Source organism: Pagrus major, chromosome 7 (assembly GCF_040436345.1).
Source record: "Pagrus major chromosome 7, Pma_NU_1.0".
Taxonomy (NCBI): Eukaryota; Metazoa; Chordata; class Actinopteri; order Spariformes; family Sparidae; genus Pagrus; species Pagrus major.
Window position 1 is genome coordinate 23,484,692 of NC_133221.1, and position 24,039 is coordinate 23,508,730.

At 40.7% G+C, this 24,039-nt stretch overlaps 2 protein-coding genes across 3 annotated transcripts; one reads left to right on the forward strand and one right to left on the reverse strand.

The window, feature by feature from the left end:
* Window positions 1-4,359: 4,359 nt before the first annotated feature.
* Window positions 4,360-10,518, forward strand: LOC140999692 (hyaluronidase-1). Its single transcript, XM_073470212.1, has 6 exons — window positions 4,360-4,950; window positions 6,436-6,684; window positions 7,318-7,464; window positions 8,412-8,498; window positions 8,660-8,854; window positions 10,117-10,518. Exons 1-6 carry the CDS (start codon window positions 4,360-4,362, stop codon window positions 10,516-10,518), a joined length of 1,671 nt encoding a protein of 556 aa, XP_073326313.1.
* Window positions 10,519-12,467: 1,949 nt separating this feature from the next.
* Window positions 12,468-22,783, reverse strand: borcs6 (BLOC-1 related complex subunit 6). 2 transcript variants are annotated; one of them, XM_073470869.1, is made up of 7 exons: window positions 22,735-22,783; window positions 20,546-21,192; window positions 20,012-20,198; window positions 19,667-19,849; window positions 16,517-16,680; window positions 16,348-16,431; window positions 12,468-15,110 (listed from the first exon to the last, which is right to left on the reverse strand). In XM_073470869.1, the coding sequence occupies exons 2-7, from the start codon at window positions 21,179-21,181 to the stop codon at window positions 14,985-14,987; spliced, it is 1,380 nt and encodes a 459-aa protein (XP_073326970.1). In that variant the 5' UTR covers window positions 21,182-21,192; window positions 22,735-22,783; the 3' UTR covers window positions 12,468-14,984. The 2 variants fall into 2 exon arrangements, with proteins under 2 accessions (XP_073326970.1, XP_073326969.1); XM_073470868.1 differs by lacking the exon at window positions 22,735-22,783 and adding an exon at window positions 21,899-21,953.
* Window positions 22,784-24,039: the final 1,256 nt, after the last annotated feature.

A 24,039-nucleotide genomic window follows, 5' to 3' on the forward strand; every position in this document is an offset into this window, starting at 1 on the left:
CACATATGTGATCATTTCATGCTAAGTAGGTGAAATTACCATTTAACATGTTTGACATTTCTTTGAAATTGACCACAATAATTACAAAGAAATGTTTTGACAATTACCCCAACATTATTTGATAATAATATTCTGCTATTTTCCAATAAGCAGTTGATAAATAGCTGAAAATTTCTTTAACACATTTCCAGGAAACTTCCAACTGGTTTTGGTCGTTTCAAACTAGTTTCTGTCTTACTTCCACGTCTGCAGGTCAGTAAATTGAAGAACATTTAACCACAACCATTTACATTTTCACCAATTTCACCAATCACTTCAGCAGATCAGTCCAATATGGAACAATTTTCCTCAATATATTTTTTTTAAATAACAACTCACTTAAATGTAGTGGTCTGCTGAGGGGAATTAGACAGAAACGAGAAAGGACCAGCTATTCATCAACTTCTGATGGGAAATTGCTAAAAATAATTATTTTGAAATGATGTTGGCGTAATTTTCAATCAATTCTGAGGTGAATATTCTGGTATTTTGGGAGTCATTAAAAAAAAAAATCAAATATGTTGCTTGGTTATTAGCACCTACTTAAGATGAAATTTGGGGTCCTGTAAAATGAAGTGCTGTTATTGTGTCTTTCACGGATATTTTGAAACAAAACTCTGAGGAAAACAGAAAGCAATCTAGTTTGTTGACTGTGGCGCCATAAATGATACTACTTGGAAACACTGAGGGGTGAAAAGTTTAAAAGTTGTCTTTTTCCACATTAGTATCAATTGTGTATAAACATGCAAAAATCTGCCATGAAATCATTATGTTATTAGAAAAAATACACACCTTATAACTCCAGAACCTCCCCAAGAATAATTACATCTTTAGGTGTTCTTCAGTATCAAATTAATCCAGTGCTGGTTGTCGGTACATCCACGAGTACACTGCAAACAGGAACTGCTAATAGTTTATTCTGTATATTTTTAAAAGTGCCAATTTGACAAATTGTATTTTGTTGCTTATCTGTAGACATCAGAGGGTTTGTGTCTGTGTCTGTGTGAAAACAAGGTACAGCAGGATTCATGTTTTGGTTCCGTACGTTGCACAAAGTTACAAGACTTCACACCTTAAATATTTACAGTTTTTGGGATTTCGGTCTGTTGGTTAAATAAGATTTTGATGATAGTGAAAAATGTTTCTGTTTTAAGACTGTTCAGTGTAATTAAGCCTGAAGAGTCTTTACTAAGGTCTTTGTTAAAAAAAAAAGAAAAGTTAAAAGTTAATGAAGCTGTGAGTTCTTTCAGGTGAGCAGTGATTTTTTTTTACCCGCCCTACATGATCCACTATATTCATTTTTTTTGTGAAACAGGAAAAGTAGTCCCTGGATTAAAAGATTCTGCAGTTATTTTCACATTTGTATTTCATCGCCTATGCAAAACTGCCATTCAGTCACACATTATTTATAAAGATTAACAGTTAATGCTGCTTCTAGTTCTCATTATCTCACATCTGTGCTGCTTGTTGAACAAGAGCGCAGTGGAACAACGCTGTTTTTTCTGTCTCAGTTGGCCTCATCAGACCTATCATTGACAACAACCTTCCTGTTATGTGGAAGGTTTTCCTCATGTGCCTGTCTGCTACATGAGCAGAACTTTATTTCAAATAAACCACGTCTACTGCTTCTGCATAGTCAACGAGCCAATCATGATATAGGCAACACAACACAACTACCAAACATCCATCTTGGAAAAGAACAATTTATTTAGTTTATTCGTCAAAAGTGTGATTTCTTGAAATTTAACGAGAGGCACCAAGAGATATTTTCGCTGTCTTTTCTCCTACAATGTCATCCATCAAAAAGACACATGGACATTCACAGCTGTAGTTTAATATTCTTCAGTACAAACTGGATCCATGCCGCACTGCTGCACTGCACATTTGTATGTTTTCCATCATTTCCAAACTAAAGCTGTATGATCCCCGGTGGAATAAACAACCTAAAAGCTTCATGAACACACACCGGCAGGAAGCAACTGCAGCGCTCATCTTCAAAGGCTCTTTCTGTCAGTTTTCCTGCCTCTGCTGATGTCTGGATGTTACATTATTGATGTATTAACCTGAAGGCAATATTTTAAAATTGCAGGTGGTCTAACAACTTGTTGTTTTGTTTAAACTCCAAAAATCCACAATATTTTATGAGCTTATTGCATGCCGTGCATGTAAAATAGTACTCAGGAAAAATACAAACAGCAGCTGTGAGGTAAATGTAGTGAAATAAAAAAGAAGTGCATCTAAAACAATGAACAAAAGTCCCATCAGCCCGTTATTCATGATTACACTTATTAGCTGAGTGAGTCACACAGTGGTTGTTTGTGTGTCCAACTCATGGCACTGAATAGAAACGATGATGTGATTCATGAAAATAGTGTGATAAATGTGACAGTGACACATTTACAAACAGCTTCTTTAATTAAACATAAGGGTCATAATGTTTCTGCTGGGTAAAGTCTGGACGCTTGATCAAGATAAAGTCAACAATGAGTAGAGTTGTTCTCTCGTGGCATAAGAAGAGATTAACAAAAGGTGCTATTTGTAAGACAATTTGATTTTTGAGTCTCAAAAATCAACTTTTCAAATGTCTAAAAACAACTGGACCGTTTGTTGAGTTGTGTACTGACATTATCCAAAATGTTTCTAACAATGTTCAATCCCAGAGACGTTTACTCAGAGTCATGGTGCATTTCATTTGTTGCTACTTCAGGGACAGGGAAGCTGGCGACCTAGACAAACGTTAACGTGAATGAAACTTTAAAACATTACGATACGTTTGTGCTTGAGTCACATCAGATACAGGTTAAAAGCAATGCTGGTTGTTTAATAGTGTTTTCGCCACCAGCAAAGCAACTTTATGCCAGAGGATTTTTTATGTTTATTCACCCCCACAGAGGTACAAATTGGTCAATGTTTCACAAGCTCTTAGCTTTTAGCTTGATAAATAAACAAAATGTCAAGAATTCACCAATAAGACGTGACAGTGCACTGTCTCTACATGGCGTTTTTGCTCGCTGCTGATGTCCGACTCTCTCTCGCGCGCTCTTCAGCCACTTCACATGGAGTCACAGTCTCGGTCAGAGCCACTGTAAATTGCCACCATACTGTATCTTCTGTCTTCAAACTGGCCGCCATTGGTCTCGGACACTGTGTCCGGACCTTGTGTTTACTGGGAGGCTGCTGAGCCCGGTTAAGCTGAGCTCTATCACCCACAGTGACTCCCCCATGACCCAAGGTCACAGTCCAGGCAGATTTCTGTCAGCTAATAGGGCCATTTAGCTGCACGGCTATCTGAGCTAATGTGCTAACGGCAGCTTGTCGGTACAGCCAAAGACAGCTACAGTAGAGAATAAAGTGAGCAGTAGTTAGCAGTTATGTTGCATCTATGTTATTGGAGCCACCTTCAATAGGTGACCACATCTTACACCTTTAAACAAATCAGCCCGTTAGAGGTGATCCTTTTATCAGGGTGAACTTTAGGCTGGAAGTGTTTATTTTCCTTTTTCTGCTCATTTGTTTTGAAGTTATTTGATATTTTTCACATTAACATGTATGTGATTTCAAAGTAGGCCTATAAAGATGCATACTGTAACGATATAACAGCTGTTTTTTCTTGTGGCTTTGTGTCCTGTAAATAATGTAGCAGTGCAGCATTTTACTGAATCACTGAATCACTTAAGGCGTCACCTTACTATTCTCTGTGGTTTTGAGAAAACACGGAAAACCACCAGGCAGCAACTGCAGAACGAAGGCAACATACTGTATGACACATTGTGTGTTTACTTTTCATTTAGGGACAGTAAATGAGGATTACAACATGTGACACGGGAGTCACCTGTACTTCCACTCAGCATTTATCCTACTTTACTCCTGTGTGCAGCCTTGTATACACATGCTGTAACCATTTTAAAACCTGGACCCCTGCTGAGTGTCTACTGCATCCTACATCACTGAGCATATAAAATATTTACGACACCAGGCTTTCTCCATGACACGTGTGACAGAGGGAACCCTTGAGAAATCTATAATCCGTCAGTGATTTCACTACACCCATGGGTGAAAAAAGGGGAGATGACTGAGGGTAGAAAAGATATGAAGAGGATTTTCAGACCTTAAAATAAGACAAAACAGAACACAGCTCAATAAAAAAGTAGATGAAACAAGTATCAGGAGATTTCTTTCTGCTCATTACTTGATCAAGACATTGTTCAGTGAACATTTCACTTTACAGACTGAAGGTTTGACTCTTGCTTTGTCTGTTTACAGGGACATGATCGGCTGTGAAGGCCTGAAGGGGTGAGAGCCCAAACGGAGGCCGCTTCAATGGCGTGGACCGAGCCACGTCCAGACCCAAAACCGGAACCAAAACTGACACTTTACAATCTCAGGACTCACAGAACTTTATCGTCAGCCATCCTTCAAATCCAGCCTCCACTTTTACTGCGCCTCCTTCTCCTGCTTGCTGCCTTTGCTGACCTCGGTACTGCTGGTCCAGCTCGTCCCCCTCTCCTGTCCGGACAGCCTTTTATCATCTTCTGGGGCATCCCGGACTCTTCCTGCTCCGGTCGGCAAGATCCCAGATCTTTTGGGATGGAACGGGAGGGCCGCGTGGCTGTCTTTTACGAGGACACTCTGGGGAACTACCCATATTTAGTGGACAAGGACACACCGGTCAATGGGGGACTACCACAGCACACACGGCTGGACAGCCACCTCCAGAAGACACAGCAGGACCTGGAGGCAGCTTTACCTGCCCCGAGGTACCTTGGACTGGGGGTGCTGCGCTGGGCGGAGTGGATCCCCCAGTGGTCAAGGAACCGAGATCGTAAGACCATGTATGTGGAGGCATCGAGGAAACTCCTGAAGGCTTTCTTTCCTCACTGGACCCCGGAGGAAGTGGAGAAGTGGTCACAGGTAATAAAAGTTCAGACAAAGAGGTACCAAAAAAGGCAGGTGATAGAAGGAGAGGAGAAAACAAGTATTCAAGAAATAAAAAAGGAGACAAATAAGTGATCATGAAAAGGAAAGAGGGATAGGGGAGAAGTTAAGGGAGCATGAGATGGAGGGAACACTTTCAAACATGTTAGCAGATGGTGGAACGAGCAAGATGCCAACAGAAAAAACAAACACTTCCAAAAGTGTTTCTTCTTCAGTCAGGAGAACATCTTTGATGGAAAATGCAAATATCCACCAAGACTTGGTCAATTATAACACCACTACAGCAACATTACAGCAAAGTTATTGTACTTATGTTGGCAACTATATTTCATTATGAAGTGAGCACCTTTAAAGAAGAACCAGAGGAAGAAATGGGAGGAAGGAAAATGGTTTCAGGCAGGAGGGCAACACTGCAGCGAGTGAGGAAGAGCAGGAGAGATACAGTACGCAGTATACAATGACTTAAAGTGATTTCTCACCCAGACAAAGTGGGTCTTTGCATGATTTTCTCTCTATGTTGCTAAAGTTACAACAAAGTCTTTCAAAAAACTTTACTTTGATCCCATCCAGTAAATTCAGACCATTTGGAAACTTTCTTAAACATGAACTATAGTTTTGTTACTGACTCTGATCTGCTGATTATGTTAGCTTAGCATAACGACTGGGAACAGCTTGCATTGCTCTGTTTAGCAGTAACAAAAAAAAAGACAACTAATTAACTATAGTTATTTCTGCTGTGTTTAGTCCGTACAAAAACGGACACATCTTGTATTTATATATTTATATCTTGTATTATGTCTACCCTGGCTCAAGCTGCATATTTAAAGGTTAAAAATGAGACTTAAAATATTAATATAGCAGCTAACAACTATCTGCTTTGTAAAGGTCATTGGTCATTGTCTGGTCCTGAAGAGACAATGACGTTACTTTCACTCTGTGTGTGTTGTAATCCAAGCTTCTTGCTTTAATGGCCTGTCAGGTCGCATTTGTATGGTAGCATGTTAGCATGTAAGCCATTCTGGAGAAAGATAGTTGTTTGTTGGTTCGTATGCCCAGGTCGTCAACACCCACGCGTGGATTGGTGGCTCGCCACCATGAGACGTAAACCGTCAACTATGTTTTTTCAGAATTGTTTAATCAAAAATTTACCTTAAAGGACACAGGTACCAATATTCTCATCCAAGTCTCATAAGAAAGCTACTAAGAGTTTAAGTGTCAGTTTTCTTTTTAATATCCAACACATCAAAAAAGTTCATCATATTGATGTGAAAATCCTTTAAATCCAGTCATCTCACAGTAAATACTGTTTATGTATGTCCCCCAACCCATTGCTCAAGATTGATGATTTGGTCATTGTGTAAAGACAATTCAGAATAACTGTGAAAAACTGGTGGTTATTAGAAAACAAGATAGAAAAATGTGAGGAGGGGACTGAAAGGTGATCTATTGATCTCGTCACAGGTGGACTTTGAGGCAGCAGCCCAGTCAGTAATGATGGAGAGTCTACGGGAGGTCAAGAGGTTAAGGCCCAAAGCATTGTGGGGCGTCTCCCCATACCCCAGCTGCTACACGGGCGACCCCGCCCAAACTGCGTTAGCCAATTACACCGGCCAGTGCCCTGCTGCAGAGATGGCCCTCAATGATGAACTGGTGTGGCTATGGAAACGATGCTCCGCCCTCTACCCTCTCCTCACCCTGGAGAAGCTGCAGGTGGGTCACACTACTGTTCTCACTTTGTGTATCTCTGCAGTATATTTACAATCACTCGTAGTAGCTGTTCGTGCACTTCCTAACACTAAATCTAAACCTTCTGTTATAATAAAAAAATAATGAAAATAATCTATAGAGGGAGCCTAGAAAACCTAAACAAAAAAAGAAAAAGAAAAATATCTTTTTAAAGCAGGAACAAAGCAGCAAGGAGGGAAGATCAAGTTACGAAAGTTATGAAAGCTAGTGTCTAACTCAAGCTCGTCCCCTGAGCAGTTAACAACGGCTACACTACTGCAGAAAAAAACAAGTGAAATGAAAAATGCTCTGCTTGGTCCTGCCGTGAGGTTTTGTTAAAAGTTAGAAAACTTCTCTCTGTCAAAGCCAGTGATGTAGTGGAGCCCAACAAACCTCAGAGTTTGCTGTAATTGACAAAGACAACTCGTCTGGTCGATGTGAAACCTTGTGAAGTAATCTCATTATCTACCACGCAGGAAAAAGTTGCAAAAAGAAGCTTGAGAGGACAAAAACAGAGTTCACTGCTGTTTAAGAACTTCATTGTGAACCAAACTGAGTTTTGGTTTATTTCCAATAATTGTGCTGTAAACGGTACATTCTGTCCTCTGTGTTTGATAGGGTGGGACCTCTGGAGCCAGGCTTTATTTGTCCAATCAAATCAGAGAAGCTATGCGAGTGTCATCTCTGACTGGGTCGGCGTTTGATCTTCCTGTATTCCCACTGGTCAAAAGCGTCTACGCCTCGACAAACACTTTCCTGTCACAGGTAAGAACATCAACATCTGGTACTTGATCCAAGAGCCCGTCATGTGGATCAGTGTCGAGTTTTAAGAAATGATATAACATGGTAATACTGGAGTCAGGAGTGAATTGACTGATAACTTATAAACTGAAGTCAGAGGATTCATTAAACCCATATAGGAATGACCGGGTACCATAAAAACACATATATACATGCAGCAAGGGGCACGCATCAAGGTTGTGTATGTTTGAATTGATACCAAAAGTTAAAAGTAATCTCTGAGCTCTCCTCCCGTCGGGAACAGCTGCGGATCAGAGCAGAATCCGATGTGTCTCTGGGTGTTCATTCCTCCAGAAGGTCTGGCTCTGCACCCGACTCTCTCCTGCAGAGCAGGCTGACTCTGAGCAGCCAAGCAGTGTCTCTGCCCCACCGCTCAGGGATTTTGTTTCGATAGAGAGACCTCTGGCGGTAGAGATGACATGCTGTGCGTTTAATTAATTTATCAACGTTTAACCACTTTATGAAATCTGTTTAATTATTGTACCATTATTACCAGGAGCAAGTGAGAAATTTTACTCTTGATCTCTTCTGGTATTTCCCCAAAGCAGCAGGACGAGTTATTTTATTCATTTAGAGAAATACCAAACATATTTTGGCATTTCTCTGATCTGATACTTTTCTCAAAGCCACTCAAAGCTTTAGAAGATCAAAATAACGAACAGAAGTAGAGTCGTGTTGTATCACAGCGCTAATTAAGTCTCACTGTTTTATTTGGAAGAGAGACTAATTAGAGTCTTGAAATGTGTGTTTGATCTGTACTTGTATCATCAGTTGTATGCTTTAGAGTGAAATAAACATGACAAGTGTAGTGGTGCTTAACTATATCAAGTACAAAGAGACAAGTTTGAAAAAAAAGAGCCTGCTGTGCTGTGACTCTTTTATAGCTTCTTTGTATAATTTCTTCTTGACAGGCAGACCTGGTGAGCACCATAGGAGAGAGCGCTGCCATGGGAACAGCCGGAGTTGTCATCTGGGAGAGAAGGGAGACCAAGACAGAGGTACACAACTATACGTCTGCATCAAGTGCATACACCCACGAATATATCTTCACACTTATCCAGCTACTGATATTTATAGACGTGATAATTTCCAACTTAACAAATATATCACTGCTCCTGCTTGCTGTTTGCATCGACAATTCTGCCCGTCTGTTTCCCAGAGAGAGTGTCAGGACTTGGCAGAGTTCGTCCGTCAGGTCCTGGGACCGTACTCCATCAATGTAACCACAGCAGCTCGACTCTGCTCAGCCTCTCTGTGCCAGGGAAAGGGCCGATGCATCCGTCAAAATCCAGAGAGCTCTGCCTACCTCCACCTCCCACCCCCGTCCGAAGTGGTGGAGAAGGTGACGGAAAAGGTGAGAGAATGTCCTTTTTTAAGTAGATTTCAACATTTGTTTGTTCTGGATTTACTAAGCCCCACTTGTGCATTGTACTCCCGTTATCGTTAATCCTGTGGACAAGCACGAGCGCGATGCCCACTCCTACAGCGAGCCATAATTAGATGTTGACAGAGGCCTGGTTAACCTTGTTCAGACATGAAGCAGACTCACTCTGTCTTTGGTCCAGCGATGGCAACATCATCAAAGCTGCTTTGTGTCATTATGCAAAGCCATGACACACTCCAGTACTTGTGGTGACCCAAAGAGACAGACAGATGAAACAAGTCGCACTTACACTGAGTTTCCAGTTCATTAACTACATGTAGCATTAACTACAACTGCACAGTAATACATCCTTAATCATGAAGAGTGTAATGTTCAGTTTTGGTTGAAATAGTTTTAGTTTCATACAGCATGAAACTGGTGCAACATACGAGGCTGACATGAGCATGCGTCTCAGGTGATCAGATCAGAAATCAGTTCACGCCTGGCATTTGAATGTGTCTCGAGTGATGACTTCTGCGCTCTACATGGAAACATACATCACTGGGACAAAAGAACACAATGTTTTAAATACAAAGAAAGAAAAATATCTTCATATATAACATTTGATTCAGAACTGTCAACGTGTCATCGCCCAACATGAACGTTGAGGCCAGGTGTAAACAGAGCCTCTGATTGCCTCTTTAATTTTCCTGCTTATCAGCTACCTAAGAGCTGATTCATAAAGCCGGTGTACACATGGTGAACGTCGGGTATAAATACACAGAAGAACTCAACTTCTGTTCTTTCTCTGTGAAAACTTATAAACAGAGCAACTCATTTTGAGTCACGCCTGATAAAGATAACCCAGACTTTATATAAAAAAAGGGAATAAATATCAGCGGGGAGTGTAGCTGCCTGAGGATCTTCTGTGTTTAGACAGTAAAGAAGCAGAGAGGAAGAAAGTAGCTGAGACACAACAGAGGAAGATCTGCTGGAGTTTGATCCTGCAGCACTGAACACAAGAACAATGGGTTTCTCTGGGAACACTCATCACTTTTTGGAAATCACTGCATGGGGCTTTAATATGCAATACAACACAATATTAAGTATGAATATTGCTGTAAACTCCTTTTGAATTTGAGCCATGCTATTTAACCTTCAGTTTTCAGACTAATATTATGTTGGACTACTTCTTCTACAGTAACAGCATTAATGTTTGCTAATATTAACATAATTTTTATCTGACATCTCAGCCAGAGGCAGCGAAAGCCACAGATCCACCTGACACAAGCACCAAAGCAGCTGAACCAGACCCAGCTGAGATCTGGAAGAAGGACTTCCAGTGTCAGTGGTACAAGACTGCAGACGGGGACGTCTCAGACCAGCAGTCCCCCAAAGACGGAGCATCTGTTGGGGTTACAGCAAAAGAAAACGCTAGAGATGTGATAGATACTACAACAGCTTCTACTGTAGCTTCTGCTGTATCCTCTACAACAATAGGTGCCTCTGTAGCTGAGTTAGGAGGAAGCAGCTCTCCTGGTACTGCAAGTCCGAAGCCTTCACTGGCAGTACTTACAGACGGTGGTACGAGTCCTCTCCCAAGCCTGACTGTTGTGCTGTTGCTGGTGGTTGGAAGTCTAAGTCTGGAACATTAAACTGTGAACAAGCCAGACTTCACCTGGAAGGTCTGGGCTTGCATTATGAGCCCTTCAGAAGTGCCCTTGAGCAAGACACTGGATCCCTGCTGGCTGCAGGAGTGCTGCTTTGTAGCTCAATTATAAAAAAAAATGTAAAAAAAGACAACCAGCTGGATGTCCTTACCTGTCACTGAATGTGCCAAGAGACAGTGGTACAAACACTTGTCACTTTTTCAGTTTCTACTGGCTGTACTTAGAGAGGAAGGAGATGTGACATACTAGATTTAGACTGACCTGTGATCAGTGTGCTGATATCAGCTTTATATTTATTCAACCTGACCACAGATACAGATGAGAGAAATCTGTTAAACCTGCACTGAGGGGTCATTTTCTTTGCACATTTTGTTTATACGTTTATTTGTCAGTCATGTGAAATTATTTCTTCATTTAAAGGCCTCGTGTGCTGAAGGGTTTCTCTTTCCAATAAGTAGCTGTGCTGGGGTAAAGGGACAGCTCACTCAAATATAATATGGAACTAAGAAGCGCCAAAAAAATACATTTGAAAAACTCAACTCATGTCTCCTTATAGAAATCATGACCCTGTTACTGACGATAATCCACAGGTCTTGTTGTGAGGCGTTTCAATGGGGAACTACTTTCTTTCTACCAAACAACGCTGCGTCACTGCATAGAGGGAAGCATACATCTTACTCATGGACGAGAGGCCCATGCTCGTGACTGCACAGGGTGTAAACATTAATGTCGTCGTCCTCCTCAGCTGAGCTGTAGTGTTAGCTAGCCTCTTGTCCATGAGTATATGACACTTGCGTCTGTGCAGTGATACAGTTGGCAGGTGTAGTTTTGTAAAAAGAAAATAGTCCCTCCAGGAAACTGCTCACAACAAGCTCTGTGGATTATCTTGAGTAACCAGGTTATTATTTCTGGAGAGAGACATCTCCAAACAAATCCTTTAGGTGCTTTGAGCGCCACAAGCCGAGTGCCTGTAGTTCCATTATATTTGAGAGAAGGCAGACATCTTAACGGCCAATACCTCCAAAACTCTGCAACTCACATCACAACAATCTCGGTGGATAAACAGCAATACAGGTAAGAGGAAAAATATGTATTTTTGAAGTGGAGGTTGGACCATCCCATTAAAGTGCCAGTTTATCAAAACCTGGACTTAAAAAAGCATAACAAATATAAAACATGCCATTCTTCATGCATGTTTTTTTGCTATTTGAGTGAACCAACCCTTTAATCTGTCTTAAAGAGGCATGAAAAAACATATTTAAACTGCTGATTGAGTCTCATATCTTAATGCAATTTTAGACAAACTCAATACGTGTCAACTTTGGCCTTCAAATGATGCATTTGTCCAAAACATCCAGACTTTACGTTGTGACTGAACTACAGCACAGATTCTCTGAGCACACTAGCGTCCTCTGCCTGAGCTCTGGCACAACTGCACCATTCAGCATAGAACTCTTTGACATGTCGCAGAAGTAAAAGCACAGATATAAATAAAAAAATGATTGATGGCTGGATTCCATTCAGCTGCTTCACTTTAAGGATCTTGGTATCGTACATGCACAGTTTGTCACAGTGTCCTGGTTTACTGAAACACTGAACAGAGTCAAAATTAATATTAATAGTAACACCTGTGTGTTTCCTACTGTGACAGGCCAAAATTACTGCTGTGACAAAAGGTCCACTGGTGACACCAGCATGTAATAAAAGCTCCTTTAACTATCACAGCAGTTAAAATGTCTCATAAAAATGCTGGATCTGTTCAATCAAAGGAAAAACCTCTGAAGACATTCATTCAGTACTTCAGCCTGCAACCTGCATCCATGTATATATTTTTGTAAGTCAATGATGTTCATATCCGATTCTTCCCCATCCACACCCTTCAGCGCTCCTCAAGGCAGTACACTGTAAAAAAAATGTAAAAAAAGACTGAAACATTTGTTTTTGCAGCTCATGTAAATTTATTTGTTATTTTTCATTAAAATATACACTCAAGACGAAGGGTATCTAAATCATTTTTTAGTTACAGAAAGATCATATGTACACAGGTGCATCTGATTGTACAACAGAAAATTCATTAATCATACATTTATTTATATCATGAACAAGAAAATGACATCTCCTCTCCAGCTCCCATTTCGAGGATCCTTTCTCACGTCGAAATCTACTAAGACTCCCAAGTGTCCACTTAGTCTGGACATTTTACCTTCATCTGTAAAAGAGCATTTACATCTTTACAACCATGGACAAGGGGAACCAGGATCATAATATTCTCTTATATAAGCTTTGTAATAATGCTCTCTAATCCTCTTTGAATTTTCCCAGACAATTTTCACAAACGTTTGCTATCAAGGTTGAGGAACAACAAGACAAAGAGGAGATTTTCCAGTTTTTTGTGGAACCAATAACGTGATCTTCTCCCATAGTGGTGTAAACAGGTGCAGAGCAGCATTTAGAGACAGTTAAGACGATGCAGAGCCTAGATTAAAACATTGACTTAGTTTGCTTGCAGTATTACTCTGATAATGTGTGGATGAAATCAACTTCAGTAGTTGGTTTGGAAAAAGAGTGTTGGAATAAGTCTCAGAGTCCAATTTAAGAAAGCCATCACAACACCAGCACTACTGGAGCCAAATTACATATTGCCTGCCATCAGTAATAGGTACATGTACGAGTAATAGTATTTAAATCTAATACAGGCACAATGATCTACAACAAGGCTGCCCACCAGTGCAATGACAGAAGCACCAAAGTCTCGTCATTAAATAGAGTAAAACGCTCCATGAGAGCAAATGGCTTCAGGTTGGTAAAACAACAGCCAACTGCTGCTGCAGTCTGTGGCTGTGATCGCTAAGTAAAATCAATAAATACCAACTTTGTATGCAATTAAATGTGATAGTTCATGCTAGTTTACACAAGGCCGTGTCCAGCACTGTTTCCCAGATTTAATTTGTCTTTGTTGAAACAACGTGTCCAATCTTGTCAGTGCTGAGGAAAACAAAAGCGAGGACATGCTTCACAGAAATGTAATGGCTGTTTGTGTCAGTTCAGTGACTTTTTCAGTGCGATAAGAAGAAAACCTTGATTTAAGTTTCATTTCATTTACAGGATTTTTTCCAAGATTCAAATGTAGACAAGGCAAAATAAATGTAGAGTTTTGCTCTAAGGAATTTAATACATACAATATGTCTTTAAATTGGCTGAATAACAGCAAACACTCCAATTACTGACACTCTTAATGAGCAGTTAATTAGCTACTTACATGCCTGGAAATCTTCAATGGCTTCAGATTTCTTGTAAATTCTTCAGATTGGCGAAATATATAGGAAAAGTCAAAACATAAGTACCTGAAGCTTTTCAAAAATGTAAAGCTACTATTAGCTATTAGATACCATTCCAGTTATGTTCTTGAAAACATCTTGGATGGCACTGAACAGAGGTGAATATCGAGATGTTAGACCTAATGACACAGGGCTGGTGGCAGCATTAAATTAGAGAGGCAGACCTGTGATTTAAACTGATGGGCAGTTCGAGAGAATCCGAGTAGACAACGCAAACGACTTTCATTATTTTCGACAACCCTCAAGCGTCATTTGAGCTTCGTCTCCAAATCCTCCAGTGAGGCTGCTCCCAGTGACACAGAGTAGCAGTGTAGTTGACAAAGCAAGCATGCTGAGAACACTGAATAAATAAACATAAAAAAGACACACGGACGTGAGGCTCCCCCGCTCTCGTTTAGCCTGCGGTGAAAGAATCTGATCTTTGTTGCATAAGATTAAAAAATAGACTTTCTCCTGTTCCTGTGCAAAAGTCACTGTCTTCTGAGCAGTTCATACTGGCCTCTCCACGAGCGAGGAGAGAGACAGAGAGAGAGGAACATCGCCCCCATGTGGGCAGGGAAGGTTAGTGCAATCTGAACCGAGCAGGCTGGACGGATAACAACACACTATTCCTCCTTAGATCATGGAGGGAGGGCACCGACCCACACATCTTCACACATGGGTCTGTTTGTGCGTGTGTATGTGTGTGCGTGTGTGTGTGTGTGTGTGTGTGTGTGTGTGTGTGTGTCCATGGCACTTGACCAAGTGTCTCCAAAACGGGTTAATTTGTGTGATTTAGTTTCATCTTCTTTAGAGGAAGTGAGGTTGATTTAGATAAAAACAAAAGAGAAAGCTGAGCCCAGAGAGCAGATCAAGCCCAATTCATTTGAAATCTCACAACACAAACATGATCATCTTTACATGATGAACAAGCGAAGGGACTACGAGCGCCAATCATCCAGCATGCCTAGTAGCAATGGTTCCATGGATCCAGAGGTGCACTTTAATCTTCGCTGCAGTGTGTGTGTGCTACTTGCAGAAAGGTGGGTTTACTTGCAGACAGCCTCGTTCAGTCATGTGCTTGATGTCGGATCTATGCGGCTGGGATGTGTAGTCGTCCCGGACAGGTGGGGCTTACTTGCAAATCGCCTCCAGAGCGTCCAGGGTGCGTTTGATGTCACGGATCTGAGCGGCCAGAGTGTGTATGGGCTGCATGGAACGATCCAACTCCTCGCAGCGAGCCATCAGTGTGTACATGCCCTGTGGGAAACACAATGTGAGGCAAACAAGAATGAAAACTTTGAATGGGTTCTGTGGCCTTGATGGAAGATTTGCAAAACGAAGCTGAATTGCTTCAATGACCTGAAATGTTTTTCTTTCTGGTTTGCTCATGTTCATCTGCTACAAAGCCACAGTCTGGTTTCCAGGGGTGGAAGGTTACTGATTTACTCAAGCACTGTCCTTCTGTATAATTTCAGGGTACTTGAACTTGAGTATTTTCATTTTAAGCTACTTTATTATTCTACTGCACTACAGGGAGCCAATATTGTACTTTTTTACTCGTTCATTTACTTGACAACATTCATTATGATGTTATATTATGTAGTAAGCTTCCCTGAGGTATATAAATACTGGAAACTGGACCCCAACTCTATCATTTATATTTTGATACCAATACTTGATACCAATACTACAAGAATTTCCTTGTAATAGAACATTTATACACTGTGGTGTTGCTATTTTTACTAACAGTAAGTAAAAGATCTGAGTACTTCTCCCATCACTGCCGGTTACAGCCTGTTTTTATGTAAAAATGACCCATTCATAAACAAATCTGTAATACCCTGTAGAGTAAAATGTAATTTACATTTTCAAATTCTTCTTTAAAAAGATATATTAGGGGAGTTGTACAAGTTCAAATAATATTCACCAAAAATAAAGATTCCAACAAAAAAACAACATCCTTCAGAGATTCAACAATAAACAACAAAAGGCAGAAATTAAATTTTAAAGTTCAGTTTCTCAAATCTATCCCAAGTCAACCCTCTTCCAAAACAAATCAATAAAGTTGATCATTGTTGTGTATAAAGGAAAGTGTCTGGAAGTGCAGCTGAGCGGCTCCGGTAAGCTTGCTGTGTTGTCATTACAGTGTTTTGTTCTTTATTCCTTTGGAAATTTAAAGCTCATTCGATTCATTTTTTATTTAGAATTGAAATCGTGACACGCTTATATTCAACAAATGAAATAATGTTTGTGTCCAAGAGGATTTAGAAAACACAATTCAAATTGGGCAAAGAGGATCAATCTGTGATTCATTTTGTAGTAAGTTTCTACTTCATGTTGTGGCGGACCCATTGAACTACTTACTACATGTTGTGACTTCCTTCATTTTCCAGAACTCCGACCAACAACCCCAGTGAGCGAGCATGAACTTGTTGTGTTCTCCACCCACACACACAAACACACATAGATACACCTCACAAACACACAGTGTCACCTTTATACTCATGTCCACAGACTCTCCCAGGCTGTCGACTGAGTCTCTGTAGGTCTGGATGTAGCCCACGCTCAGAGCTGTCATCTGGATGAGCAGACAGACAGATCAATCAATTAATCTGACAGAAACGAAACATTTTGTTTGAGAGCTTTCAGAGTTTTAGACTCACATTCTGGATGGTTCCATTGAGGCTCCGCATCATCATCTCCACACTGTGTGCCACTTCCTGGGTGTGTCTCTGAAGATCCAATAGGACAGCTGGATCGATGGGAGGGATATCAGCTGGTCTCCGTGACAACCCCCGGCTTCGGTAGATGGGACCTGAACAGTCCGCTGGTAAGAAGATATGATGAAATTAGATGCATCATATATAAGAGCAGGGCTGCAACTAATACAGTTTTTTCTTTTGGTTATTCTATAAATAGAATAATTTACATGACGTTTTAAAAAATAGTGAAAAATGTCCATCACAAGTTTTGAGAACCCTCATTTAAACAGTCCAACCCAAAGACATTTAATCTGTAATGATTTAAAAGCCACAAATCCTCATATTGGAGAGAATCTTTTCATTTTTGCTTGATTAACGACAAATGAAGAATTGATTGTTTTAAAACTGTTAATGATTTATCTTCAGTCGACTGACTGATTGATACATTATGTCAGCACGAACACACACACACATTCATAAAGACCACGTAGACAGTCAGAAAAAAGCAGAGTGCAGGCACAACCTGTGTACAAGCACAAGCTAAAAATAACTACATAACAAAATATTGTGTTGAGAGAGAAAAATGAACATGACACACAAATTATACACAACAGTAACTGAGGAATTATTTCCATTTGAGGAAAAGACAGCCTGTGAAGATTTAAACTAATTATGGCATCTAACTAAGAGTACACTTGTGTCTCGAGTCATTAAATCATGGAGTAAAGAAAACAAGTGGAAGAAAAAAAAAACAGTTTCCATCCCTGAAACTGGTTCCTATCGGGCTGCAGCAGGTCCTCAGTTATAAATCCCTCCAGTCTAAACAAGGTCTGTGAATCATCCATCCTAATTGAATGAGCAGGTAGAGGGAACAAGCTGCCACACAGGGCATATTGACTGTGTTCCTGTGTTTAAATTGAGTGGTGCTCTAATCCAGAGGGGTTTTTCTCTCAGTGAAGGGCAGAGGTTCACAGTCTTTCTCTTGGAAAAATGACAAGACAGATGGCTGCTAATGGACAGGCTGGACTGAATCAACCTGCTGAACTCAAAGAGATGATTTGATTTGTGAAACTGGTGTGTATGTGTGACCTTTTGGAAAACGATCTCTGTTTCAATTTGTGTGGGGTTGAGTCTCTGCTGCCTCGTTAAAACACAGTCTGAGGCTATTTTAATCACCCAGGAACAAGAAGGTAGATGGAGAGAGCGAGGGCAAAGAGGCTTCGTCACATTTCAATTATTCATTTAAAAATCTCACCCAGAGAGGACTCTGGTTAGCATTCAACGAACTAACCTGAGATTTTCTTGTTGGAGGGAAGGTCTCTCTAACCACTTATCCATCTTTTCACATCATTATAATGTAGCATGTAATGTTTGCTAAACTAGTCTCTCAAAACTAAAACTAGGAGAACAAGAGAAAGACTCAAAGACTGTTGAGTCTAAACAAAGAGTCACATAATGAACAGGTTGCAATCTACATTTTGATTCTTTTTTTTGTTTTGTTTTTGCTTCTGCTTCCTCTTAAGTTTGCCTGACTAACCTCAACATCCCTCATGTGGTGCAGATGTCTGAGCAGATAGGAGAGGCAATTCAGAAACGTGGATGAGGTGTCTACATACCGTGTATATTCTATGTCCACAATGACCTCGGGTTAAAGTTATTGGTTGCATTATTTGTCAGCACGATTCCCTCACGTAACAACTGTGATCATTAGAGTTTTCATTCAGCAGGGCTCCAGAGTGCGACTATTTTGGTTGCACATGCTTTACAAAATAGTGCAACTAAACATTTTCATTAGAAATGAAATGAATTAGAAATTAGATTAAATTACAATGTATAATTAGATGCACCTAAAATATGTTTGGTGCACCTATATGATAAAGCTAGGTGTGACAGTGCAACCAACAAGGAGGCCTGACTGTGATAACAATGTGAATTTCACACCGGCAGAGTTTCTGTTGTTGTGTCGACGCTTTTCTTCATTATTATTCAATCAAAACCATCATGAATACACAGTGGACTGAACTGATATATCGCCTCATCAACCTTTTTGGTATCAGTTTCACAGGTCTGCCTCTTAAAGTCATTTTTTCCAATCAACTCAGCCCACGTGTCAAATAATGATGATGAAACTGATGACTTAATGATAAGCTTGACTTGTGCCACAGTTGCATTTTATCATGTTCTCAGTTTCTACATGCTACCATGAAGCAAGAAGCAGCTGATATAAAAAGTTTTTGAAATAGAAAGGATCAAAGAATCACACACGTATGTCCTTTGCAAATATCCACTGCAATCAATTTAAAACGTACTGTATGACAAGAGCAGAAGTAATAAGTAATAATAAGATGAAAACTATTTATCAAGTGAAATTAATAAAGTACAGACCAGAATCATCTGCTGCACTGTGAATACTGCAGGCTGATACATGATTCATGTGAGCATCCATCACTTCCATCATGAGACAACAGGCACAGCAATTAATTGCTCATGATATTGCATCCCCTCTCCATTACCTCTTACGGGTTGGACACGACCACAGTTATGCATAAATGATGAGCAGTGGCTGACTGGGCCTGTTAGCCTCTGCAGGGAAAAACTGGCTGTGAATCTGACAGCGAGTCAGACACGCTGCACTGCAGTTTCAACACCACTGCCAAAAAAATGCTATTAACCTGCTGAAATGCCATTTCTCCTTCTACAGACATGAATACAAACAGCTCGTCTGTTGGAGCCTTGTGACCCTCAAATATAATGCAGCTATGAAAGCCTGCACGGTTGCACAACGATCATTCTCCACATCAGAACAGACACTGTATGGACATGTTTCTTCGGCACGTTAAATACAACACTACAAAAAACACACAAACACATAAACGCTGTATTTTTTTAAACACTCTCTCTGACATAAGCAACAATACAAGCCAAGCTCTCACACACACCTACAGGAGGTCTCAATACTCTCCACTTAAGGACTACATTTACAGTCACTTTAAATATTAAGTCAAACTTCTACTTCTACTACTGGTTAATGACTTACAATAGTAAAAGAACACAATGCGCTTCATCTGTTTAAATGAAGTCTTGTAAAGTTTGCTTCAGCTTCATACTCACAGTCACTGCAGTCCAGACTGGGCTTGGAGCTCATCTTGATTTTCTGTTCCAGGTTCTTGGTGATGAAGTTAGTCAGGTCTCCTTCATGGCTGACCGTCCCCTCTAGCTCCAGAGCCGACGAGATTGTTGCCCGTCTGCCCTCTGACTGCCCGCTTCTGCCGCCTCCCCGGGCCCCCGAACCGCCTGTGGAGAATACATCAACAACAGCTGAATAAAGCTGTAAAGTACTGCCAGTAATTACGATCCTATTTAAGGTCTGACTAAATATAGTTTCAATTTCCACTACTTTTTCTGTTAATTTATTGCTTTATTGAAGGACTTTGTACCTGTTGGACAAATATTTACCTCCACACGCTTGGCTGATTTCATCCAGGCTCTTGCTGTCCTGCATTCCCCGGACGTTGCGTACCCAGACCTGGGCCATGACGTGGGGAGGACAGGGGGCATCATCTGAGGGCAGGAGAGGAGGTGGAGGAGAGGAGGAGGATGCAGTGCTGGGACCAGGGGCTGAGGAGGAGTAGTGTCTTGAAGACTAAACAGTAGGTGAGGAGGTGAAGGAAGAATAGAGCAGAGCAGGAAGTGAAGAAGATAAGTTAAATCACTGCTTATTTAATCGAATCATTATGAAACCAGCCAGAGAGCTACACAGAGAGCTAATAATGTTTATAATCTCTCCCTTCTCTGTGATGAAGTCTCAGCAGAGAGTTGGGGTTAAGAGCAAGTCCTGGCGACTCTACAACATTTAATTTCACTGTGTGCAGTTCAGATTGTGCTCAATACATCTGTTGACTATTTCCCTCGGTCATTCCCATGATGCCCTGCACTCTCTCTGGTACACATAATCTAATAAAGCTGAAAATAATCCTACAGTCCACTCACCTCCACCTCTGCTCTCCCTCCTGCACGCTGATGAATCCACTTTTTTTCATTCTTCTCATCTTCCTCCTCGTCCTGTTTCTCCTTCTCTCCATCCTCCTCCTCCTCCTCCTCCTCCTCATCTTCCTCCTCTTCCTCCTGGCTGTCAGTGCCCCCATCTACAGTCTCTGCCTCCGTTGGCTGTCTGTATGTGGTAGTAGGGCCTCCTCGCTCAGATGAGTCTTTGGAGTGTGCTTGCTGTGCAGAGTCCTGCAGCAGAGCTGCTCCAGGAGGCTCGAGAGCCTCAGGAATGTCTGTGTCTTTGGAGGATGATTCTGAGTCTCCTGTGCATGTGGCAGCAGGGAGGGAGGGTTCTGTCACATGAGAGGTGTGTGATGATGATATATTAGATGTTCTCTCATTATTGTACGTCTTTGTCTCCAAGTAACCTTCGCCATCGTAAACTCTGTTTTCCACATCTACGTGGTTCTCCGAGTGTCCAAGGGCTCCATCCTCTGATGCCTCCCCAGGACAGGGCACTCTGCTCCCCTCACATTTCACCGAGACCGGAACATGAGGGCCGTTCTCTAATGGGATGGGTGTCACAACTCCGTTAGCGGTTTCTGGCACTTCTGTGCCAATGACAGGGGAGAGACTCATCCCTCCACCTGCTACAGAAGAAAGAGAGAATGTCAGAGGAGGAGATTTGTTTTTTAAACCCACACTGAATACATACTAAAATAAACGTGGTCTGACATGTATCAAAAGGATTTTAACATGTACCACTGCTTACTGGGGCTCAGTATCACTTTAAGATTTTTAATAGTGGACTGGTGCCAATTTGACATCTGCGTTGTGCTATTGATACCAAAACAGTGTTTTTTGTCATGCCTTTGTTTGGGGAATATAAAAAAATGTTTTCATCAATTTTCCTTGCTGGATGCATCAGTGTCAAATTAAGGACTTAACCTAAATCAAATATAGTCTGAAGTAAGAAAAGTTGCTTGATTTACAGTCAGGAAATATCTGACAGTTTCCATTATTAAATGCTACGGACGTTCCTTGGTTGGTACTCATTAGTTCTGAGGTTTGAAACCCAGGCAAAGGGGTGTTATTATGTGATTTTTGCTGTGGACTGTAACATAAAAGCATGTTCCCTAATGTCTGGAAAATATGATTTGTAACATTAGCCTGGAGCACCCCCTGAGTACCACAAAGCCTACTTTTGTTTAAACAAAGTCAACGTCAGGTAAATAAACACATTGAAGTACATAATTCTGAACATTGAGTTTGCCATAAAACAGTCCTGCTCACTGGTTTGCAACAATGCCAACAATGATCTAGTAACACAATCAGAGACATAAAAGGGAGACCTACCCTGGTATGTGTACTTATTATCTCGTAGTTTATATCCCATTGCACAAACCTAGCCCCTCTGCTAACACACATTTAAATTCCTCCAAAGCAACAATGAATAAGACACCTGGTTTGTCTCTTGGTCTCTTGAATAAAGTAACAGAAGCATTCATGAAAACTGCAATTGTTACGATTCAATGTCTCAGTTCATGATTTGGCTCATCCTCCAGCCTCCAGAGGTGAAACCGAGATCTTAACCCTGGCTGTTGTCATGTGAGGACTGCAACTCAAACTAATAACCTCATCGTTATACACCCTTGAATCAAATTATTTTCATCGTGTTGAAGACTACTGGATCATGATAGCAGTTGCGTCATCTATGGATTATATCCATTTTCCCATAAGTGTGAAATGACGTAATTGAGGTTGCTTAGCTAAGCACTAGCTTAGACACTAAACTAACTTAGTGTTGACATTAGCTAGCTCTGTATTCTCAATCCAAACAACGTCCGTGGAGGTTGAACTGAAGTCCGTGGACAAAGACTACGTTGCATTAAAGACAAACAGGAACAAAGAAATGAAGAAGAACATAAATAACTCCTCGCAATTGAGGAAGTTGATGTACAGCTGTCATTAGCCGCCTAGCTAGCTCGTTGTCAACGGCGAATGTTGTTAAATGGTGTTAGCTTGCTAACGTTAGCTGTCCTGGCCTTTAAAGCACAATGTTTCCACAGCTCGCTTTATATTGTCTCACATTGTTATACGATGAAGAGAAAGTGTTGTAAAATGTGTACATATCTATTGATAAGGTCATACAATAATGCCACGGGGCTTAATTTAATGAAGAAAACACTCACCAGTGTAGTTTCTATTCAGAAAAATGTAAGCAGCAACCGAGTCCGATATGAAAACCCTTCCCCGAGAAGCACAACAGAATAGAAACGTTCCGCCTCGCAACAATAAATCCTCAAGCGAAATAATTTAAATTACTAATGATGCCAGCTCTTTACCACTGACACAGCAGCACATCGTGGAGTAATAGAATTATTGAAATAAATAAAACACATTTTACTCACAGGCCGTTGTACTTCATCTGATATTTAAAATAGCCCTATATATTTCTATAGCAGTGCTGCTTCATGCTGAGCATCATTTAACTCTCTAACTGTTTTTCTGTTGCTGTGTGAGTTTATTTGTCTGTATCACGGTTCATCCTGCATGTGTCTCTGTTCTCCCACAGATGGAGACAAACACCACAGTCCCTCAGGCAAGAACATCCCCAAAAACACAAGTTGCATTTTGGTGACTTTATAATGCAAAATGTAAAGAAGCCGAACGACACAGGACGAAGGAGGTTCAGCACCCAGCTGTGTTAGCAGGTTCAGCCTGAAGTGTCCTTAAACTAGAATTTGAACCTATTCCAGCTGTAGGCACTTAGCTGAGTCTGACCTCTGACCTCCTGGTGAGGGCAGTAAACAACCCGAACATGCATTTCCTCAAACAAACCATGAAACTCTGGATGCTTATTAACCTTGAAGACATTATGTGTCTCTGATGTCATATAAAAACACAATCTGAGTGGAGGCTGTATCTTGTATATCTTTTCCAGCAGTGTCATGAGATCCAAGAAGAAGATAAGTGTGTCCTGTTCGAGTTTATGTCATCTTCATCCACTTTGCACTTGTAGAAAAACGTTTTTATTTTACCTTCTCATCTGAACATCAGAAAAAAGTGGTGATTGCTTACTGTACGGGAGTCTCTCGAGACAGAAAACTAATTGTTTCACTAGTGATCTACTGTAAATGCACCCTATGACTATTATATATATTATATAATATCATAAATTAAAATGATTTCAGCTGTACATGTATATACCGCTGTGTAGTTTGATTTATAACAAAACATATTTTACTTGCTCTTCATACATTTTGTTTGCATGTATTGTGGTTAACTTCCATCCCACTACTGCTAATCATATCACAACACACAGCCATTAACTTGTGTTACATTATTTTCAGGAGGAGTAGTGACGTAGTGAAGAGCAGGGGTTCAAGCAGTGACATATTGCATGGACAGATTAGTAAATCATCTGTCTTGGCAACATGTACTAAACAATTTCCCACAATTTTGTGAATCATAATACTAGATTGAGTTTGATATGA